Here is a 21,753-nt window from a genome sequence, read left to right on the forward strand (position 1 = left end):
CCCACTCTGTGAGGTTTTGCAGAATTTTTGTCCTAAAAATAAAAATGTTGTTTAACAATCTATCATTAAAATATTGACACAGTTCACTGTTTGTTACGAGGGAGGAGTGCAGAGAAAGGGACAGCCAGGTGTGCGAGAACGGATCGGCACAGCACAGGTTAAAGAATAAATAACTTTGTCTGTGAACGCGCTTCTCGAAAACCTGGCTGTTCCCTTTCTCTGCACTCCTCCCTCGTAACAAACAGTGAACTGTGTCAATATTTTAATGATAGATTGTTATACAACTTTTTTATTTTTAGGACAAAAATTCTGCAAGAACCTCACAGAGTAGGTATGATGTTTTGATTATGATCAGCGTTTCATTGAGTACTATATGTTTATTAGTTTTCGAGTTAGATTGCAATTCATGGGTCCGCTTTTGAGCCAAACGGACTGTAGTTTTTACACAGCTTTTAGCAATATTCCAACAATATCATGGTGGGGAACACCAGATATGGGCTTCACGAATGCGTAGATTAACCACCAATCATTTAACTCCTGCACTGAAGGGTAACCTCACTTCGAATGAAAATCATGGTATGCCCAAATGGGTAACAAACCCTGGTCTTCATGGTGAATAGTGAATGCTTTACCCACAAGGCTAACCCACTGCCTCAAACCAGCATGAAGTCTTATTCGAATCACAAGTGAGTGAGCAAGTATGGTTTTACGCCGCTTTTAGCAATATTCCAGCAATATCACAGCTGGGAGGACACCAGAAATGGGCTTCACACATTGTACCCATGTGGGGAATCGAACCCGGACGAGCGAATGCTTTAACCACTCAGCTAAGCCACCGGCCCTCGAAGCAAAAGTAAAATTTAGAGAAGATTGTTAACTAATTGTGGAAAACTCACATTTTACATCCAAATCCCCTTTATTTGTGGAAATGTACACCTTTTCTTCGACAGAAAATAAAAGCTTAAAATTCATGCACATTTGCGAGTCAAAGTTGCATTTTCTCCAGCGTAAGAGGTAATACAAGAATTAAGGTTGGCTGGTAATGAGAAACAATATTTTTATATATGGCCTAACAATAAATGTGGATGATCAAGGACATTTTTATGTGCAGGGTTAAACATTTTTTTTAAAATCACTGCATGCCCTAAATTGAAATTATTTCGAATAGGCCTAAATTGAGTTAATTGTATTTCACAAAGGAAATGAAAATTTAGATAAGACGGATGATGTTGAAACATGCACAGCCTCATTCCTGAGACTGAACTTGAGTCATGTATTTGGGTGCTTGCGTGCGTGCGTGCGGCGTGCGCGTACGTTCTTAGTGAGCACTTGAGTGTAATTGTTTTATGTAATGTGCCAAGTCAAAATCATTCCTGTTACCAAGAGATGACATGCTTTGGAACTGGCCATAAATTGTTTTGCCACCATTAGCATCTGGATCTTTTAATCATATCTTTTTCCAAACTTGTCTTCCTGTGGCACCAACATCATGAACTTTGGCCGCCAGGCAGATGACCCACGTACGCAGCCGTTTCAGTCCAGTACACTAAAAGCAACTGGGCTTCACCCACTGCGTGCTGTCAAAATGGTCACAACACCCGCAGGTTATCGTACAACAATGTTTCTAATTCCAATAACAATAAAGGTTGAAATGTCAAAATGACTGAGCTCAATAAATCTTCACTAATTACCGATGGCAAGCATGCAAACTGATGGTTGGCCCCTAAGCATCCATATCTCACAAAATCAAGTCTATGACAAAAGTTGGTTACGAGACATGGCCATTTAAACACAAATTTCTCCCAAAGGAGAAGTCATGTTGGTGACATAATTACTACACAACAAAACTGAAGTTTCAGAAAAACTTTATTGAACAATTCTTCATCACATACAGCACTTGTGGTACAGCGTCTTCCTTCACCAACGTTCACAAGCTTCCTGAAACAAACCAAGTACTTCAACACATGTTTTGTGGCTAATCAGATTAAAAACATAATGCTTGTATGCCAAGTGTCATCAGATAAGATAAATAATCACAGAATTCATCTGTCCCTATCAAATATCATCACTGACACAGCAACGGCAACATTCGTTTTAACTGCTTGCTGAATAATGTTGGGTTGACTCCAACCGTAATTTTATATTCTATTTAGAAAATATGGAAAAAACAGGTCACATAAAAGTGTTTAACAGTATACAGTCAAATCCCGAGGAGTCGAATGCCTGTGTCTCGAATATTATGCATAACTCGAAGTACCTGTCGGTCCCGACCATTCGCTCTTATAGTTGTCATCATTTGATTTCCGGTTACACGAATTCGTCATATAAATACACACGATGACTCGAGAAGGAAATTTGGTCCCATGACATTCAAACAGCAATATTGTATACATAATACGCGAAGTCAGTCAATGAGAAGTTGATTGGTGTAGCAAACTGATCCAATTAACAAAAAAGCGCGGCTCACACCTTACCGCCATTGACAGGTGAGTTCAAAAGTCAGATTAGTGATTTTACGGAAATCACTGTCTGTGCTAATCAGACTGGAACTGATGAGGTGCCCCTATTAGTGATATGGAAATCATTAGGTAAAGAAATGCTTAGGTGGAGGAATTAGGACTGGATCATCTTTTTTTTCTATCCTCATAGACATACCTATGTCTCGAATACATCGATAAGTCGAATTTATTACTTGGTCCCAAGCGATTCGATTCATTGGGATTTGACTGTATATTTAATTTTACACGATACCAGAAAGTGAAAATAATCGAGGAGAAGCGTGGAAAACTGAAGACATTACATACCTTTCATCACAGGCACCTCATCTCGTGGAACCTTGTGCTACTCAAGTCCGATTCACGTCACTGGAAATATAACATTAGCATTACAATGTTGGCATCTCTAAGTGGGACCACAAACTTTGCTGCTGCTGCTGCTGCTCTGTCAGATAGGAGCGAAAGATTGATGATCGTCAACACAGATGATTGCAGTTGAACTATGATCGCATCATTCAGAGCAGACCAAAAACCAAACAAAGTTATTGAACAGTGAAGCAATGTACGAAACATCCTCAGCTCTATGACTATCTTAAGTCAGTGTTAAGGCCAGACACGGCTACTTCGAGCTAGTGAGTGAGCGAGTTTAGTTTTACGCCGCACTCAGCAATATTCCAGCTATATGGCGGAGGTCTAAATAACTGAGTCTGGACCAGACAATCCAGTGATCAACAGAATGAGCATCAATCTGCGAAATTGGGAACCGATGACGTGTCAACCAAGTCTGCGAAATTGGGAACCGATGACGTGTCAACCAAGTCAGCGAGCCTGACCACCGAATCCCGTTAGTAGTCTTTTACGACAAGCATGGGTTACTGAAGATCAATATTCTAACCCGGACCTTCACAGGTGCACCTTAGAGCTAAGATCGCTTTGTACAATGGTGCCCTGTTGGGCTATCGGAAAGGGAGATGTACATGGTCAAGTCAATGTGTTGTGCCACATCAGCAATATCACGTGATCAATCTGCAACACGCCGCATAGTACGACACATGCAGCCAGATCACCAGGGTGACAAATCCACATGGTATAATCATGGCTTTATGGGGAGCAGATATGTTCTTCACATTATCTCAGAATCTGGGATTAACATTTCTGGATCAGTTTCCAACAAAACACTTTACTTCATAATGTAGAGTTATCGTAGACCTGGGAATGACAGAAAACTACAGGGATTTATTCTTACTGTAAATTAAAAGTTGGGCCTACCACACATTCTACAAAAACACACAGAAAGAAAACTACAAAAAGCAACAGATAATATTAAATATACTCCCCATGAAAAGTTTTGTAAAATAATCCATACAGTTTAAAGTTACTGTTTATGCATGAGCTGATGTATTGTAAAACAAATTCGTGATGTTGAAAAGTTTGTCATGTGTTCAATAAATGAAACTCGGTGAAAAACTATTTGTTTTATTAAGCAAAACTTTACACCAAAACACAGCTGTTCACATCCACGATATCTGCAAAAGCTTTTAAGCAATTTGATGCATGATCCTCGTGCAATTAATCTGCAGATAATTCCCCAAGACAGTGGAGAAATTCATCTTCTTTGTAACCATATGCACATACATAACTTATAGTGATTGATTTAAGCGAGTCTAAACTTTTGATGGGTAGTATATATGACTTCTACCAACATGTCACAACTTTTATATATACATTTTTGGGGAAAATTTCTGCTCTTTCAACAGCTTATTTGTATAACCGCTTTGACTAAACAAAATCATTAACCTGAGTAATAAAACAAACTCAACATTTAAAAGGACTTCACAATAACTTCTAAAATGGAAGTTTAGACCTAAAAACTTCCAGTTCATTGAATACAAGCATTGCCTATTAGTTACTGTGAACAGTTGTATACCAATGCCGTCAGCTCTGGATAACGATAATCATTACTATCATTTTGCCCTATCAAGGAGTCATCATAAGCAATGGCACAACTTCCATGTTCACCTGATACAAGTGTATTCTAGTGGTGATCCGATTAATTGAAATAATTGAAGATTGGTCGCATCAATTATGATATTTTAACCAATTCCCAACACTAGTGTATTCCCAACTGAAATGTTAGAGGAAAACTAATGAATAAACATTTGTAGCATTATGCACTGGCCTAACGTTATGTCAACGTATGATCACTCACGTTGATGTTTGATGGAAGGCAGTCAGCATTTTCTGCCATCAACTGGAAAAATGAAAACTTCAATTCAAGCACAACAATATTATCAAGTTTTAATCCCATTTCAGTCATAGCATTGTCTTGTACATTTCCAAATTTGGTGAACCCATGGATATGATGCTAATAATGAGTGACTTTTAGTTTTCTGGACAGACAATCCATTGCAGCATGATCATCGATCGGCAATATTGTCAAAAGCCGATACATACTGCAATATTTCTGAGAACAGGTATATTGAACTAATAAAAGAATGCATATATGGAGTTTTTGTGATTATCTTTGTGGTTTAAATTATCAATACAAATGATTCTTTCATTATTCATACTATAAATTGTATAAACAAAATTGCTTTTAAGCAATTTGATGCATGATCCTCGTGCAATTAATCTGCAGATGTTTCCCCAAGATACTGGAGAAATTCATCTTCTTTGTAACCATATGTACATACATAACTTATAGCGTGATTGATTTAAGCGAGTCTAAACTTTTGATGGGTAGTATATATGACTTCTACCAACATGTCAACTTTTATATACATTTTGGCAGAAAATTTCTGCTCTTTCAACAGCTTATTTGTATAACCGCTTTTACTAAACAGAAACCCGAGTAATAAAAAAAAAAAAAACCAAAATTTGAGAGGACTTCAAAATAACTTCTAAAATAGAAGTTTAGACCTAAAACTTCCAGTTCATTGAATACAAGCATCGTCTTTTAGTTACTGTGAACAGTTGTATACCAATGCCGTCAGCTCTGGATAACGATAATCATTACTATCATTTTGCCCTATCAAGGAGTCATCATAAGCAATGGCACAACTTCCATGTTCACCTGATACAAGTGTATTCTAGTGGTGATCCAATTAATTGAAATAATCGAAGATTGGTCGCAGTGACTAAACGACCAAGCAATCGATCACGTTTTCTCATAATCGAACACAAACAATTCTGGAACACTTGTTATTATCAACAATATTTTTCACAAGGTTGGTTTTGTCTGTTACATTTCATAAGCATTAGAAGCTCGTTCCAAGTCATGATTGAATTTATCTTAAAGACACCAAGAAATTTATGTTCCTAACATACTAGTCATCCTTTAGATATGTGAAATTTTGCCCCAAACTCCCAAAATAACTATGTTTTTTCCCCCATATTTTTTGTGCATTAACAACTTTCATAAATGACGCTAACCAATTATTTTCGATGATTGATCGGCGGTAATGAACCAATCATCAATTATGATATTTTAACCAATTCCCAACACTAGTGTATTCCCAACTGAAATGTTAGAGGAAAACTAATGAATAAACATTTGTAGCATATATGCACTAGTCTAACGTTATGTCAACATATGATCACTCACGTTGATGTTTGATGGAAGGCAGTCAGCATTTTCTGCCATCAACTGGAAAAATGAAAACTTCAATTCAAGCACAACAATATTATCAAATTTTAATCCCATTTCAGTCATAGCATTGTCTTGTACATTTCCAAATTTGGTGAACCCATGGATATGATGCTAATAACGAGTGAGTTTAGTTTTTACGCAGCACTCAGCAATATTCCAGCTATATGGTAGCGGTTTGTAAATAATTTAGTCTGGACCAGACAATCCATTGATCAACAGCATGATCATCGATCTGCGCAATTGGGAACCGATGACGTGTCAACCAAGTCAGCGAGCCTGACCACCGATCCCGTTAGTCGCCTCTTACGACCAGCAAAGTCGCCTTTTGTGGCAAGCATGGGTTGCTGAAGACCTATTCTGCCCCGGATCTTCATGGGTCTGCTAATAACAAATCATTAAGGATGAAGTCATTTATCCTTTCCAAGGGACGTAACTCAATACTGGAACATGCACTGGCGAGTCAATGCTCTTAAACACTGGAACAATTAAAAGTAATGGGACTGCACGGTATTACCGGTATATTGCAATACGCCTTTCAAACGATACATACTGCAATATTTCTGAGAACGGTATATTGGATAAATAACATATATGGAGTTTTTGTGATTATCTTTGTGGTTTAAATTATCAATACATATGATTCATTATTCGTACTATAAATTGTATAAAAAAGAAAAGAAAATCCTTCACTATGCAACTTAATTTTGAGATAGCTGTTACAGGTTGTCAGAACCATTACATAAATGATCAAGGACTTTAACCCTTTCAACACCGCAGGCCGCTTAAGCGGCCATAACGTTATGAGTCCCCAGACACGGAGGCAGCTTTAAGCCGCCAGGCAGTAATCACGTCAAAATGAGACATAATTTTAGGAACTTACCTGACTTATGATTCATATATTAAATCCATCACATTTCACAATGTCTGGAAACACTTATTAAATTTCAATTGATCATATATTATCGGCAGAATTAAAATTATAAACTATTTTTACGCAATGTAATTGAAAACAACGATTCTCGGACACATGCTTCGGGGCGGGTCCACAATAACATTGTCAAAAAGCAAAGTAGCGATGGTTCGAGGAAATGATTAAATAAATAGAATAAACTAATGAATAAAATCAACAACAGCATTCATAAAAGTTGTCAAGCGTACATATAAAATTACTTTTTCCATCTTTTTGTGCGATCATGTAATGCAAGTCAAATCACTGACCAGTGACATCTCGGCTCTCGCCTCAATTTTCAGCTTTCGGACCACGATGTTTAATCTGGCGAAAATATATGCATGAAGCATTTTTGTCACAGGTCATAACCTAGCGCGATCACGTCCAATAAGTCCTATAATTTACGTATATGTAGCGATTTCTTGCTTAATATGTTCAGAATAGCATTATTTTACCCAAAACTTTTCGTCTAAATCGAAAGATTTCGTTCACGAGGGCCGGTATCCATTGCGGTAATATGATTGGCTGCCTTAGGTCACGTGTCTGATTTTGACCAATCCGACCCTTATAGCAGACTGTAGCGAAAAGCGTCATTAGAAACCAATTTTTATCAATAAAATCGCTTCTTACAACTGTGAAAATACTACCGGCAAAAGGGTTCAGTGATGTTGTTGATGTTCAGAGCTTCGAGCGATACCCGGCATCAAGCGATTAAGCCTCCCATGTTATTCATAACGAAGCGAAAGCGGAGGTATTTTCCGTTGTTATGTCATGTTACCGGCGGAAAGCCACAGATATCGGAAATGGCGACCATACATATTATTTAAGAATCTTTTTATAATAATTTTCTGATTACGTAAAAGTGAAAATATTAAAGAAAAGGCCGCGGGCATGTTATGACATGTCACAAATGGAAAAAAATCGCCTTAGTTTTGCTTCTTTCGTGTGGTTTATCTGGGCGTTATAAATGTAAGCTTGCATTTTCATTCAAAATAATTTTATTTAAGTTGTAGTTGTATTATTTGAATAATATTATAAAAATAAACTTCATATTTATCAACAGTAGGATTAGATCTTTTAAATGGTGTATGGGATGTAATAGCAATAACGTTTTGCAAGCTTATAATTTCCTTCATAAACATAGGCTTCATCTATGACCTCAGAGTCTCTGGGAACTCGGTGTCATGGCAGTGAATGCCTCTGGTTGACTGGTGTTGAAAGAGTTAATGTAGAAAATAGGATTGACATGCACAATTAGTGTCAAACGTTTAAGTTCCAACTATATTGCAACATAGGTACCTGAATCACAATATATTGCAATACAATTTATTTTCCAATACACAGTCCTAATAAGTAACTCACTAAAAGCAGCAACAGGGAAATAGTACATGACAAGGTTAATCAGACCTGTGTAGGGGACAGTCTACAGCAAGTTCAGTCCGCCCGTCACATATCACATCACATTAACCCTTAGTCAACGTTGCTTTTAATAAACTCACAAACATATGACTGATTGAGTTTGTTTTTCGCTGCTTTTAGTAATATTCCAGCAACATCACAGCGGCACAAACATATAAGGTGGTAAATGGCTTTGCCAAGGAAATGTAACCCTTCACCTGTTCAACATTGGATATACACTTTCCTTTATCTTACTAATATGTCTGAAAAGGTTGAAGTGCTTTTTCCTCGGTGCCAACATGTATATAAGATGAACATATACCTGACAAGCAGTACACTTCATAGCCAAGCAGATCTCACGACAAGTACCACATGTTCATGGTCCTAACCAATCAAATACAACACTGAACCATCACCTGTTTTAAAGCCACGGTTAAAGTTAGTAATGTCTGGATGTTTACGTTGTCAGTATTAGTGGTGGTCCGATTAATTGAAATAATAGAAGATTGGTCGCAAAGACTAAACGACCAAGCAATCATTTTCTCATAATCAAACACTTGTTTGCAATAATAATATATTTCACATGGTTGGTTTTGTCTGTTACATGTCATTAGCACTACAAGCTCGTTCCTTTAAGTTTCTCCAGAGGAAATTAATGTTCCTTTAAAGATGTGAAATTTGTTAATGCATTTTGTGCAATTTGCCACAAAAAAGCTGGAAGAACTACATGGTTTCTTTTTCACTATATTTTTGTGTGCATTAACAAACAACCAGGAGAATTTAATAAATGATGCTAACCAATTATTTTCGATGATTGATAGGTTGTAATGAACCAATCATCAATTCTGAGATTTTAAACGAATTCCCAACACTAGTCAGTATACACAAGAGAACACTTAATATTGTTGAAATTGTTCAGCTATAATGGATTTCTGCATAGACAACCCAGGTCATTGTGCCATGTCAGATTAACATTAGTTAATTACCCTTTAACTTACAGCCGCATCAATTTATGACTTAATGTATGTGAAAACTAAATAGAAGCAGCTGTTAAGGAAAATGTTATGACAGGACAGTATATATTCATCTATACGAAAATGCTCTCAGAAAGAAAATGTCAACAATTATTTCAGTGAGAGAGTTCAATATCTTCATCACAGAGCATGTCATTTACTAACAAGCACTGACACACAAACACGTCACAGAAACAATACTGTACCTGATCTAGTTCAGGAGCTTCTTCATATTGACATCAACGTACCTGCAACCAGAAATGTCTATTAGATGGGTGTCTGGAACCACCATGCACTTTACTGGAATATCAGCTTTATTTTTCAAATGGATGCGTGTGTATCAATATACAACTTAAAATTTACTGGTGTGCAGTAGTCCTGTAAACTGTATATTGGCAGTATCAGACCATAATGTTGTCTTCAGAAATTTCAGAGAGATTCCCAAGTTGTCATCATTTACTGCCAATAAAAGGGAGATAATGTGATGAAAGGGAGATAATGTGAAAGGGAGATAATGTGACGAAAGGGAGATAATTAACACAAGGGGAAAAGGAGATAACAAAAACTCATCAATATCTTACCTGTAGAAACAGGTTTGCCATGGGAATTCTGTCCTGGAAAAGACAAGACATACAATGTGAAGTGTAGGGCAGCCAACTGATCAAATCAATGGACATTCCTCTGCGGGTGTTTGTCATAACCATATGATTGATGTTGCTCTGTCAGATAGGAGCGAAAGACTAGGGTATATCAACATTGATTTCAGTTGAACTATGAAGTCATCACTCAGAGCAAACAGTCCATTATCACGGCATCAGTATGCACCTATGGCAACAGTGTCATGTCCAATATGAATACAGATGTTTGATTGGCATTTTAGAAGATGTTACTTGATGAACAGAGACTTTTCTGGGCTTCATGTGTTTATTGTTTGGTACAAAGTTTCTGGGCTTGTTCTGGCCCCATCATCCGGTATAACTAAAGTACAAGAACTGTTAACTCTGCCAGTGACGTCATTAGCATTGTAACGCCACTGGCGTCACTGGCAGAGTTCTACCTGATGAGGGCTTTAGAACAAGCCCTGAAACTTTGTACCAAACAAAAAGATGAAACCCAGAAAAGTCTATGTTCAATATGAATACAGCTCTAAAACATTTAGTCTACTTGTGTTAACATGGAACTTAGCACAATTTTAGAACACTTTTTGAAGTAGAGTGCAAAAGGTCTTCTCATAAAACAAATGCTACAGATTTAACGGGTTCATATCACTAACAACTCCAAGTTTTAAAACCCAGTGCATAGAATAGATACTGAATTAAAGGATGTATAGTTAAATAACCAACTACCCAAAGCAAGACAAATACTTACAATTTATCGGAGCTAAGTGCCTCATGTTATGTGGCTGCTCCCATAATCTGAAAGGAGCAAACAAAACATTTAAGAACTCGAACTGATAAAATTCAGGTAATCTTCAACATAGGTTTAACAGGTTAGTGGTCAAGAGATACCCAAATTAATCTGATGTTATTTCATGTTGATGCTTGCCTCAGAGTTGGTATTTCTCGTCACTTTGCAATCAAGAGTAGCAAATATATTCAACATCATTGGCAAGCAATATTCCAACAGTTTCAATTGGTAGAGGTATTTTACTACAGCCATGATCAACATGCCATGTTGTCTTAGTATGACACCTTCCACTTTATCAGAAGTAACCAAAAATTGACATTACTAAGCCACTAGGTGAGAACAGTAAAACGGGTTATACCTGAAACGGCCCCATGACAGAACGGCCCCAAATGCTTTGGCTGAAATGGCCCCATGACTAAACGGCCCCAAGTGAAAACGGCCCCATATGTGCCAAAATGCCCCCAAAATAATCAACGTTTTTTCAATGTGTGACCTTAGTCATAAATGATAGATCAAAACGCATAGTTTTCAATTACTTATTAAATTAATTAACTTTGACATTTTCATCATGATTTTCTTCTGTTTAAATGGCCATGAGGCCAATAATACAAGTGGAAGATAAGAATCAAACGAACTGAATAATGTACAGATCGTCTAACAATATTCACTAGAATTTAAGTTTGACAAATAAAACATTAGATTTCAGAATCAGAATTCAAATTGTTAAAAACACATCCATACCATGAAGTCACATACAGTCATTAAAACAACATTGAAGTAGCAGTTGCTCTGTGTCAAGTGAATCCTGACAGAGCTGGTGTTTTGACAAACATTAGCAATAGAACATAAATGAATATGATAAAATATAGTCTATGAACTCAAGACTATGGCAAAGTGTTCTCTGTGTCAATGATATACAGTATTTATTGATGGGGATAGATGGTTACTGTACATTCACAATGACACAACGCTGTGTGGTTTGCCATAAGACCATCCGGAAAAACCAGTGTGTGCCGCAAGGAGTGTGTTGTTAGGACGTTTTCTGTTTTTAATATATGTTACATGTTAATATAAATGCTCACATATATTTCACGTCTCTTTTTTGCAATTGTACGGGGTCATTTCAAGCAACATAGTTGATAGCAACATCGGGGCCGTTTTGCACCGAGGCCGTTTTAGCCAATTTGGGGCCGTTTTAGCCAAGCAAAATTGGGGCCGTTTTGTCATGGGGCCGTTTTAGCCTGATCCCCAGTAAAACCACTCAATCCCTGGTCCAGTTAAACCTAACCTGATCGCTTTTCAAAATTTTGACTGACTAAATATATTTCTGTTGATATAATTGTGTCCAGAAATATCTTCATTTCAACTTCTTCCTAAAGTGTAAGTCAGAACAACCTTTAGGACTGAGGCAACCTTCAAAATTGTTCAATTATGTTTCACAAATGTGGTAATGTTACTGACTGTCCCATTTCTTAGGTACTATTTGACCCTTCACTTTACAAACTAGTTGTCAAACACTGCCACAGTAGGGTAAAAGGACGACCCCAAGTTCCACTGTTCCCAGGAAACCTATTCTAAAACATGCTTCTTCCAACCCTATGGGTTTCATTTAACAAGCACACAACACTTCCAGGGTATGAAATGTATTTAAAGTGCAACACCATCTTACACAATCAGCATTTAAGTACCCTGCCGTGAATATTGCTACAAGCGACGTAAAACTCACTCACCTAGCAATTGGTATAAACTGCCTCAGGGCACGATCATCTAAAGTTGTTTTATCATGAGTTAATGTTAAGTCAACCAATTTATTTAAGATACTAAACCTAATAACCTATAGACTTGACAGGTGCTATAAAAACTGATGTGATTTATCCAACCAGTACCTATTCTCCTCACCATGGCAGTTATACAACTCAATCTTAACTAGGGTAATCTACCTCGTCCAATATTTACATGCCTGGGGCAGTTAATAAACAAAATGAAATCCTCAAGCCAATTTAGATCTGAACCTGATTTCCTCAGAAGCCATAATTACTGATCTTTAGCATGACACACTGGGTTGCTTTTGTTCAAAGGGTAAAAGTTAAACTGCCCACTCATGGGTGAAACAAACCCCAAATGAATACATTCAATGTTCCTATCAACGAAACTGACAAATTAAAAAAGTTAATTTAAAAGTTGATGATCATCCAATCTATTCACGGTTTGATTCTGCGGTTAAGAGTTCCTCCCATTCCCCCATCCAATTTCTAAATTACTTTCCTCTGAAATCTGGCTAAGTTATCTGTGCCTCAGTTTTGGTGACTGTGTCTTCATCTCTTAATAAGAAGATAAAGTATTCTTCATTGGCACTGATGACACATACAGGATTGGTAACCTATTTGAAAACCACTAAAGAAAAAATGTCCATCGACCACGTGGTTCCGCCATTGTGGTTGCCTTCTTACAAAAATATAACAAACTATTCCATAAGATAACTCGACATATGGCCACTTCTTTAAAAAGATGTATTGAAATCACCTTTTGCAAGAGTCTATGCGCTAACAATCACTCAAACAAAACGCATTACGATTCTTACATGACATGCTCGCTTTCCCTGTGCACATCTTCTCGCTTCTTCGTCTCACTGCCGCAATGACGAGTTTGTGACACCGCATGGCAAATGCGCGCCACATGCGCATTGGAGTCCTCTTTAAGATATTAACTGGATCCCGTTTAGTGATACGTTTGCATTATGAACCGAAACCGGTTTCTTATAAAGTGTCATTTGGCGAAATATGCCGAAGTATACAATTTATAAATACTAAACAAAATATCTATCGTATCTCGCAATTCGTCTAAGTGTACGTGTATTAATGATGAAATACACACACAAGTATTGCGTGTAATTCGTCAGTATCATTCATTCGATGGTCGATTGTTTTCGTGTGTGTACGTGTCTTTTCGAGAAATTGACAAGGTACCCTTTAGCTCAACCAATCAACGCATTCCAGCTGCCGGGTACTAAACCAATGAAATTGCGATTCGCATCACTATTGACCAATCACATTTCGACACGACCAGTTCCGCTATCATAGAAAGGCAACACGCTGTATTTAGCACTCAGTGTAAGGTCAGATCAGAAATTTTCACCAGAAGGAAGACACGCGAACATCAACGTAAGATAGTTTGAAGGCAAATCGTGGTGTTTATTTGAACACACATATTCAAGATCGTCTGTACATCGTACACAAGCAAGGTAAGTGTATTCCTGTCATTATTTTCCTGTCGTCTGATTCTCATTTTATGCCGGTAGAAACGTGGTCTTAGTGGACTTACAATATGCCACATGTATTCGCCGGTATCGGTTTGCCAGGATATTGAGTATATTGTTCATCGCGAAATTTAACATCGTTTTCACTTTAGGAATATAAGATCAATCTCACGAATAATAATGTTTAGTCAGTAGATGTCGAGACAGTTTCAATTTCAACTGGGAGACACGCCCATTTGACACGTCTGTCATTTTCGGGCACTTCTGACATGTCACATACAATTCAGGTGAAATTTCTACACGAGTTCCATCAGTTAAACACCAACACAATATTACTAAGACTGTTATGTAACAAATTTTGTATGATTTGAATTTTGTTTGTTAGATTTGACTTAGATCACCATGTTACATGATATGCAGGAACTGGGACTAGGGTGTGACCCGAAGTATTTGAAATGTAACGATTTCAGAGTAGTTTTCTATATTTGCCTAAATCATTGTTTTACTTTGATATTCATCTTTACAATCAAGCATATGTTGATTCAACTACTGACAGACAATTGTTTTGTTCCAGAGATGAAGTCATTGCTCACCTTGTGCCTACTGGCACTGTTCCTGAGTGTCATGTGGTCCGTGCGAGCTGAAGAAGAGGAGGATGAGGATGCCGACAAGAAGAAAGAGAAGGATGGTGTTGGCACTGTCATCGGTATTGATCTGGGGACAACATACTCATGGTAAGTAGTGCCATAAGACTTCATAAAAACCTAAACCAAAGAGCAACTTAATTAAACTTTACATGTTGAACATGGACTAGGCATACTGACATACTCAGGGAATCTTTATCATTGATCGAAGTACCTGCATTTTTTATCAGTTTGATTTCTCAGATCATTAACATGAACAAGACTGGCTTTCACAAATGTTTCAAGTAACAATGCAGTTTATCTGGTGTGCACATCGATTATAGCTAGTTTGCTCATCAGAATAACCTTATTTTTCAGTGTTGGGGTGTTTAAGAATGGACGTGTGGAAATCATTGCCAATGACCAAGGTAACAGAATCACACCATCCTATGTGGCCTTTACCCCAGATGGCGAGCGTCTCATCGGTGATGCAGCCAAGAATCAGCTGACCACTAACCCTGAGAACACAGTCTTTGACGTAAAGCGTCTGATTGGACGTTCCTTCAATGACCCGTCAGTTCAGTCAGATATGAAGCATTTCCCATTCACTGTTATCAACCAGAAAGACAAGCCTGTTGTTCAGGTGAAGGTTGGTACCGATACCAAAGCAGTTTACTCCAGAGGAAATCTCAGCTATGATACTTGGCAAGATGAAGGAGATTGCCGAGGCCTACCTTGGCAAGAAGGTTAACAATGCAGTTGTTACTGTCCCTGCCTATTTCAACGATGCCCAGAGGCAAGCTACCAAGGATGCCGGAACCATTGCTGGACTCAACGTTATGAGAATCATCAACGAGCCGTAAGTGTTGTATCTTGTTAATTGAGAAGTAGTAATAAGTGTACACAACTAAATATAGTACTGGATGGTTGTTTGATGAATATTGCATGCATCTTTATTTTTATAATTTCTTTTTTCAAATGTTAGTCAGGATTTTATTGTATTCATTCCTGTTTCAGAACTGCAGCTGCTATTGCCTATGGTCTTGACAAGAGGGAAGGAGAGAAGAATATTCTTGTGTTCGATCTCGGTGGTGGAACTTTCGATGTGTCCCTCCTTACAATCGACAATGGCGTTTTTGAAGTCGTTGCCACAAATGGAGACACCCATCTTGGTAAGTCATCAAGTGAATCGCACAAGGGACATAATCAGTAACTGTATTGTGTGAACTGGCTGCATGACATCATTTTTTATACTCAAGAGGCAAGGAAAATAATTTTTGTCCAATCAACTGATAAACTCTTACACCAATGAATTCAGTAGACTTTCAAAATGACATAAGTTTTCATTTGTGTTCAGGCGGTGAGGATTTCGATCAGAGAGTCATGGACCACTTCATCAAACTGTACAAGAAGAAGAAGGGCAAGGATCTTAGGAAGGACAACCGTGCTGTCCAGAAATTGCGTCGTGAAGTAGAGAAGGCCAAGAGAGGTCTGTCCTCCCAGCACCAGGCCCGTGTCGAGATTGAATCTCTCTTTGAGGGTGAAGACTTCTCCGAGACACTCACCAGAGCCAAGTTTGAAGAACTGAACATGGTGAGTAGATGTTATCAGTGATAATGATTCCATGTTTACGCTCATGTCATGTAGATAACTTTTAGTGACCCATGTTTATACTACTTCATCCTTATGGTCTGATACAGACTTAGTTTAAACTGTATTTATTTATCTCTACAGGACCTGTTCCGTTCCACCATGAAACCAGTGCAGAGAGTTATGGAGGATTCTGACCTGAAGAAAACTGAGGTTGATGAAATTGTTCTGGTCGGTGGTTCCACCCGTATCCCCAAGGTTCAGCAGCTGGTCAAAGAATCTTTCAGTGGCAAGGTGAGTCCTGTGAAACTCTTAGTCGTGATCACTGGCATCATATATTGATTCACACTATCCTTTGACTTACCTGGGGGAATTCAGGAATGTCATGTCTATAGTACAGAAGTACAAACTAAAATGAGTTGGGACTGGTGATCCTTATAATTTTGATATATGAATCTTCAGTTGTCAGTGGGTATGCAATGAAAAGTTATTATTCCTTGTGTAGTCGATAGAGGTATTTTTTAAAATCCTTCTCTGGACCAGTGGTTACTGGCACTTTCTTTTCCTCATCTAGTAAAGTGTATGTCTCTAATGCTTGTTCCATTGCTATTGCAGGAGCCCAACCGTGGTATCAACCCTGACGAAGCTGTTGCATACGGTGCTGCTGTCCAGGCTGGTGTATTGAGTGGAGAAGAAGACACTGGTGACCTCGTCTTGCTCGATGTCAACCCTCTCACTATGGGTATCGAGACTGTCGGAGGTGTCATGACCAAACTTATTCCCAGGAACACTGTCATCCCCACCAAGAAGTCCCAGATCTTCTCCACAGCTTCTGATAACCAGCCCACAGTCACCATCCAGGTGTTCGAGGGTGAACGTCCAATGACCAAAGACAACCACCTTCTCGGAAAGTTTGATCTTACAGGCATCCCCCAGCACCTCGTGGTGTTCCCCAAATTGAAGTCACTTTTGAGATCGACGTTAACGGTATCCTTAAAGTAACAGCAGAGGACAAGGGCACAGGCAGCAAAGAGGCCATTGTTATTCAGAACGACAACAACCGCCTGTCGCCTGAAGATATCGAGCGTATGATCAACGATGCTGAGAAATATGCTGATGATGACAAAAGGTGAAGGAAAAGGTCGAGGCAAAGAACGAGCTGGAGAGTTATGCATATTCATTGAAAAACCAACTCAGTGATAAGGAAAAGTTGGGAGGAAAACTTAGCTCTGAAGACAAGGACACAATCACAGAAGCTGTTGATGAAAAAATTAAGTGGCTGGAAAGCAACCCTGATGCTGATGTGGAAGAGTTGCAGGCCAAAAAGAAGGAGCTTGAAGAAGTTGTACAGCCAATCATGAGCAAACTTTACGAAGGAGCAGGAGGCGCGGGCGGAGCAGGAGGACCTCCACCAACAGGGGAAGAAGGAGACCACGACGAGTTGTGAGAGCGGAGAGGTGTAGGGCTTGTTTATAAATATTGTCATGTAAACACTCATCTCATGGACTGACATTTCATTATGGAGCATGAAGCATCATGTTACTTTCAACAGTGGAGAAACACCTTGTTCAATTAATATGTGGAATTATTTATTTAGCTTCACTTGGATTTCTGACAGTAATCGAGTTAACAATGAAAACTGCAAATGTGATCAAGACGAACATTGAAACATGATGATTTGCAGGTTTTGACGTGATACAAACTTATTCCACCTGCAGGGAACAGTCCTCATGAATCTCAACCATGGGGTTGAAAAACTATTTGTTTTATGTTTTGGGAATTATTATAGGGAGTAGAATATTTTTGTTATTGCAGATGTCTGCACAAGTCTATTTATTTTGTAAGGTAAATGACATCATTCAGATTAATTATCAAAGAATTGGAGGCTGAGAAATTGGTTTTCTGTATTTTGGCATTTTCGTTTGATCTGATTGATGTCGTGACTATTCATGGCTAGTGTATGTGAATTCATCACCCTTGTGTACACAGTCATCACGTGGTGTGTGTATATATGTATACATCTCATTATCATCAGAATGAAAGCTGGAGTGCATTGTGGCTGTATGATGAATGAAAGTGTAAAAATGTTGAAAGAAATAAAATTTATTTGTTACATATTGGTTGTGTTGTGTGTTAAAGGAGTCTTGTGTTAGCTTGAGTCTTGAGGCTAGCATTGGTCAGTTTGCAATTTCAGTAGGTTTGCAGTAGGTGTTTGGGTCCCTTTCCTTCGAAAATACCCATTTGAAAAAGTGTACCCAGAGTAATTCTTAAAAAAACCCTCATTTGTTCATGTTTTCAAAGGGACATACCCCCCAGACCTGTATCTTATAATACTATCATATCTTTCTCTCTAAGCATAATTTGATAAGATGGAGTCCTTGTTTCAACAGGTATCACTAGCTCATCACACATCTATTCAATTTCTTTATTCTTTAGGGGATTCTCATGGAAATGAATAAGGGAACACATGAATGTACAAGTGTACCTTTATTTATGTACAGAATTTCACCCACAGTGCAATACATACCTTGTGAAAAAACCTGGAAAAAGATAAAGTTATATTTTCATGTGTTCCCTTATTCGTTTCCATGAGTATATACCGGATATGTGTGCATCTCCCCTTGGCAAGGGAGGTAACTTACTAAACAATTCAGTTACAACCTTGCCAGGGGAATTTGAGAATTTTGTGTGAGTTTTACACCACTTTTAGCAATATTTCAGCAATAGGGGTTGGGTGTGTGTTTATATGTGAGGATTTGGGAACATTTTGACAGAAATAAAAGTTTGACAAAGTTCACTATTTGTTACGAGGGAGGACTGCAAAGAGAGGAACAGCCAGGTGTATGTGGAGCAGGTGCACAAGTTCTGACAAAGTTATTGAATCATTTACCTGTGCGGTCTCCATTTTTTCTCGCACACCTGGCTGTTCCTCTTTGCACCCCTCCTTCGGAACAAATAGTGTCAAACTGTGTCAAAATTTTAATGATAGTTTGTTAAACAACTTTTTTTCACTTTAAGGACATAAATTCTGCAATAAAATCTCAAAGTTGGTCTGATTTTATTATGATCAGTGTTTCATTGAGTATTATATGTTTAGTAGTTTTCAAGTTAGGCAGTCTAACGGAGTATAGTCATGTGTATGTACACCAGTGTTTGGAAATCAAGAGTGAATGTAAAGTGCATCCTCATCATGGCCCCAATCCTCAGCATGTAAAGATTTAGGGATCCTTAGATGATGAGGGGCTCCTCATTGATGAGGAGAGCAGAGTTCAATGACCTGGCATAAGTTTGAAAACAGCTAAACAGTGTTCACGAATCGTGTTTCAAAGTACAGTGTAACAGGACATTGGGTCCTGTATGTTTCAGATGTCTGTCTGACCCATTGAAAATTCACAGGACCCATAGAATATACTTAAACACACATTTCAGATTTAGCATTTCTTATAATTGGCATTGAAATTATTAACAAACATAAGATTTATAAACAGCAAACAAGTGTCACATGTCATATATAACAATGTCATTGTGAAATACACAGTCAGACACTGAGGCCAGCGGGTTGTAGACTTCTATAGGACTTGGCGAATCTGTTGGATTTGTCAGAGGGTCAGACGCTATTCATGAACAGTGGCTAAAGTTTGGTGGATGATCAAACAGTAGGATTACCACTGTTCCACTGTTATAATGAACTAATGGATATATGATATAATGAACTACAGTTACGTACTAAAATTAATGGTCATTTCGAGTTTACTGTAACCACAGTATAATGTGTTGTGTCAAGTACCTGTTTTGCACAGACAAGCAATTAACTTGCTTCAATCAGACTTTTATCTGAAAAATATTTCAAGCAAAATATGAAGCTTCAATATTGGCAGGAGTTAATCTCATCAAGACATCTCCAGGAAAACAGTTAATTAGCAAAAAAGGAGGTGAGTCGGGATTTTATGGCACGTACAAGATTATTTCACTTACATGGCGACATAATGTTTGCCGTTCGTACAAGTCAGTCTATACTTGTGTTATAGAGTTAACTGGCTGAGATACCAGCTTAACATGGATACCTCACACAGACACAATACACCGACTCGCCATTGAACAGATCTCGCTTAATGCAATTCTTGACAAGCGCTGGTCAGGATTACAACATGTGCAGTCTTTTATGTCTTTTGGTACGATGCAGGTGAAGATCAAACCTCAGCTCTCTCCAGACAAAGAAGAAGAAGCAAGGTATACAATATATCACAGGTGTTTATTTACAGTTAAATGTATACAGCATCAATATGAAGTATAAACAGCATGATATGAGTTGTATATATGCAAGTGCAACATGCTAACTGCATGGTGTGTAATAGCAGTGTAACACACATCACAAACACAGGTGACTCGCTAGTCTCCTGCATCAGACAAAAGGACTGGCTAGAATGCAGCCAATCAGATTAAAGGACTGGCTAGAATGCAGCCAATCAGATTAAAGGACTGGCTAGAATGCAGCCAATCAGATTAAAGGACTGGCTAGAATGCAGCCAATCAGATTAAATATGTTCAAGCTAAAACTTTGATTGGTTGAGTGTGTCTTTAAAACAGTCACCACCTGAGTGTCACAGCATGCATCCATTATATAAATATCAAACACTATTGACAAAACAACTTTAAATAAATTCACAGGAAGAATCCTGCTTGTGGTTGGAATTTTTTCTATATAATCTCAAAAAGTGGATAATTTGATTACCTTAATCTAAGAGGTTATTATATTTCAAAGTTTTCTCAAGTAAATTTTTCTAAAATCCATTTATGTCTTTGAAAATTTCAGATCGGATGAAAGCCATGCGTCTCTTGTATATACTCACGCAGAACTGAAGTCGCACTCACTGAGGTAGAGAATTATTGAGACAATCAACAATCAACTTAAACTATTTGCCAGCAAAACTAAGAATCCAATATGAACTATTTATAATACAGTGTGTACATTCTAAAAAAGCTAGTATCTCCTCTTCAGTTAAAGCCTGAAAACAAATGTCTTCAAATATCGTATCGTTTCTCAACAACCATCACATTTCAATGGCATTCTTTTAATCAATGAAGTGCATCACTCTGGCAGTGCTCAATAAATGTTCTATCAACCTGTTGATCATCCTCGATAATCTCCAGGGCATACATTACGATCACTCTCCACTATACTCTGGATGCATCCACGGCTTGGTCCGATAATTATATTACCTCCCTTTGCTGGCTCCGCATTCTCACAGTAGCCAATCAGCTAAGCCGCTGTCAACAAAGATAGCGGTCACAGTCGCGAAGGTTTGTTCGCAGTACCACTCAGATTTTTGGAGAAATAATACAGACAAATTGACAGATCTGAAACTTTCAAAA

At 38.1% G+C, this 21,753-nt stretch overlaps 1 protein-coding gene, 1 long non-coding RNA gene and 4 other non-coding genes across 6 annotated transcripts; 1 reads left to right on the forward strand and 5 right to left on the reverse strand.

Moving 5' to 3' along the window:
* Positions 1 to 1,848: 1,848 nt before the first annotated feature.
* LOC124275167 lies at positions 1,849 to 13,746 on the reverse strand. Its single transcript, XR_006898222.1, has 8 exons — positions 13,493 to 13,746; positions 10,873 to 10,919; positions 10,086 to 10,118; positions 9,711 to 9,752; positions 6,100 to 6,141; positions 4,705 to 4,746; positions 2,805 to 2,864; positions 1,849 to 1,938 (listed from the first exon to the last, which is right to left on the reverse strand). It is a non-coding gene; the product is annotated as an uncharacterized LOC124275167 (long non-coding RNA).
* LOC124275184 lies at positions 2,936 to 3,019 on the reverse strand. The gene has a single exon (XR_006898229.1). It is a non-coding gene; the product is annotated as a small nucleolar RNA snR60/Z15/Z230/Z193/J17 (small nucleolar RNA).
* LOC124275182 lies at positions 9,899 to 9,968 on the reverse strand. Its single transcript, XR_006898226.1, has one exon. It is a non-coding gene; the product is annotated as a small nucleolar RNA SNORD79 (small nucleolar RNA).
* On the reverse strand, positions 10,219 to 10,299 carry LOC124275183. Its single transcript, XR_006898228.1, has one exon. It is a non-coding gene; the product is annotated as a small nucleolar RNA snR60/Z15/Z230/Z193/J17 (small nucleolar RNA).
* Positions 11,047 to 11,114, reverse strand: LOC124275181. The gene has a single exon (XR_006898225.1). It is a non-coding gene; the product is annotated as a small nucleolar RNA SNORD24 (small nucleolar RNA).
* A 235-nt stretch (positions 13,747 to 13,981) lies between the features above and the next one.
* On the forward strand, positions 13,982 to 18,493 carry LOC124275165 (endoplasmic reticulum chaperone BiP-like). Its single transcript, XM_046710664.1, is given in 10 exon segments — positions 13,982 to 14,152; positions 14,742 to 14,901; positions 15,169 to 15,460; positions 15,462 to 15,649; positions 15,808 to 15,962; positions 16,148 to 16,383; positions 16,525 to 16,674; positions 16,996 to 17,311; positions 17,314 to 17,502; positions 17,505 to 18,493. Coding segments are annotated over 9 exon segments (2,007 nt in total). The 5' UTR covers positions 13,982 to 14,152; positions 14,742 to 14,743; the 3' UTR covers positions 17,828 to 18,493.
* The last annotated feature ends 3,260 nt before the right edge of the window (positions 18,494 to 21,753 follow it).

The sequence above is a fragment of the Haliotis rubra genome, unplaced genomic scaffold (assembly GCF_003918875.1).
Source record: "Haliotis rubra isolate DU_JTF1 unplaced genomic scaffold, ASM391887v1 Scf199, whole genome shotgun sequence".
NCBI classification, from domain to species: Eukaryota; Metazoa; Mollusca; class Gastropoda; order Lepetellida; family Haliotidae; genus Haliotis; species Haliotis rubra.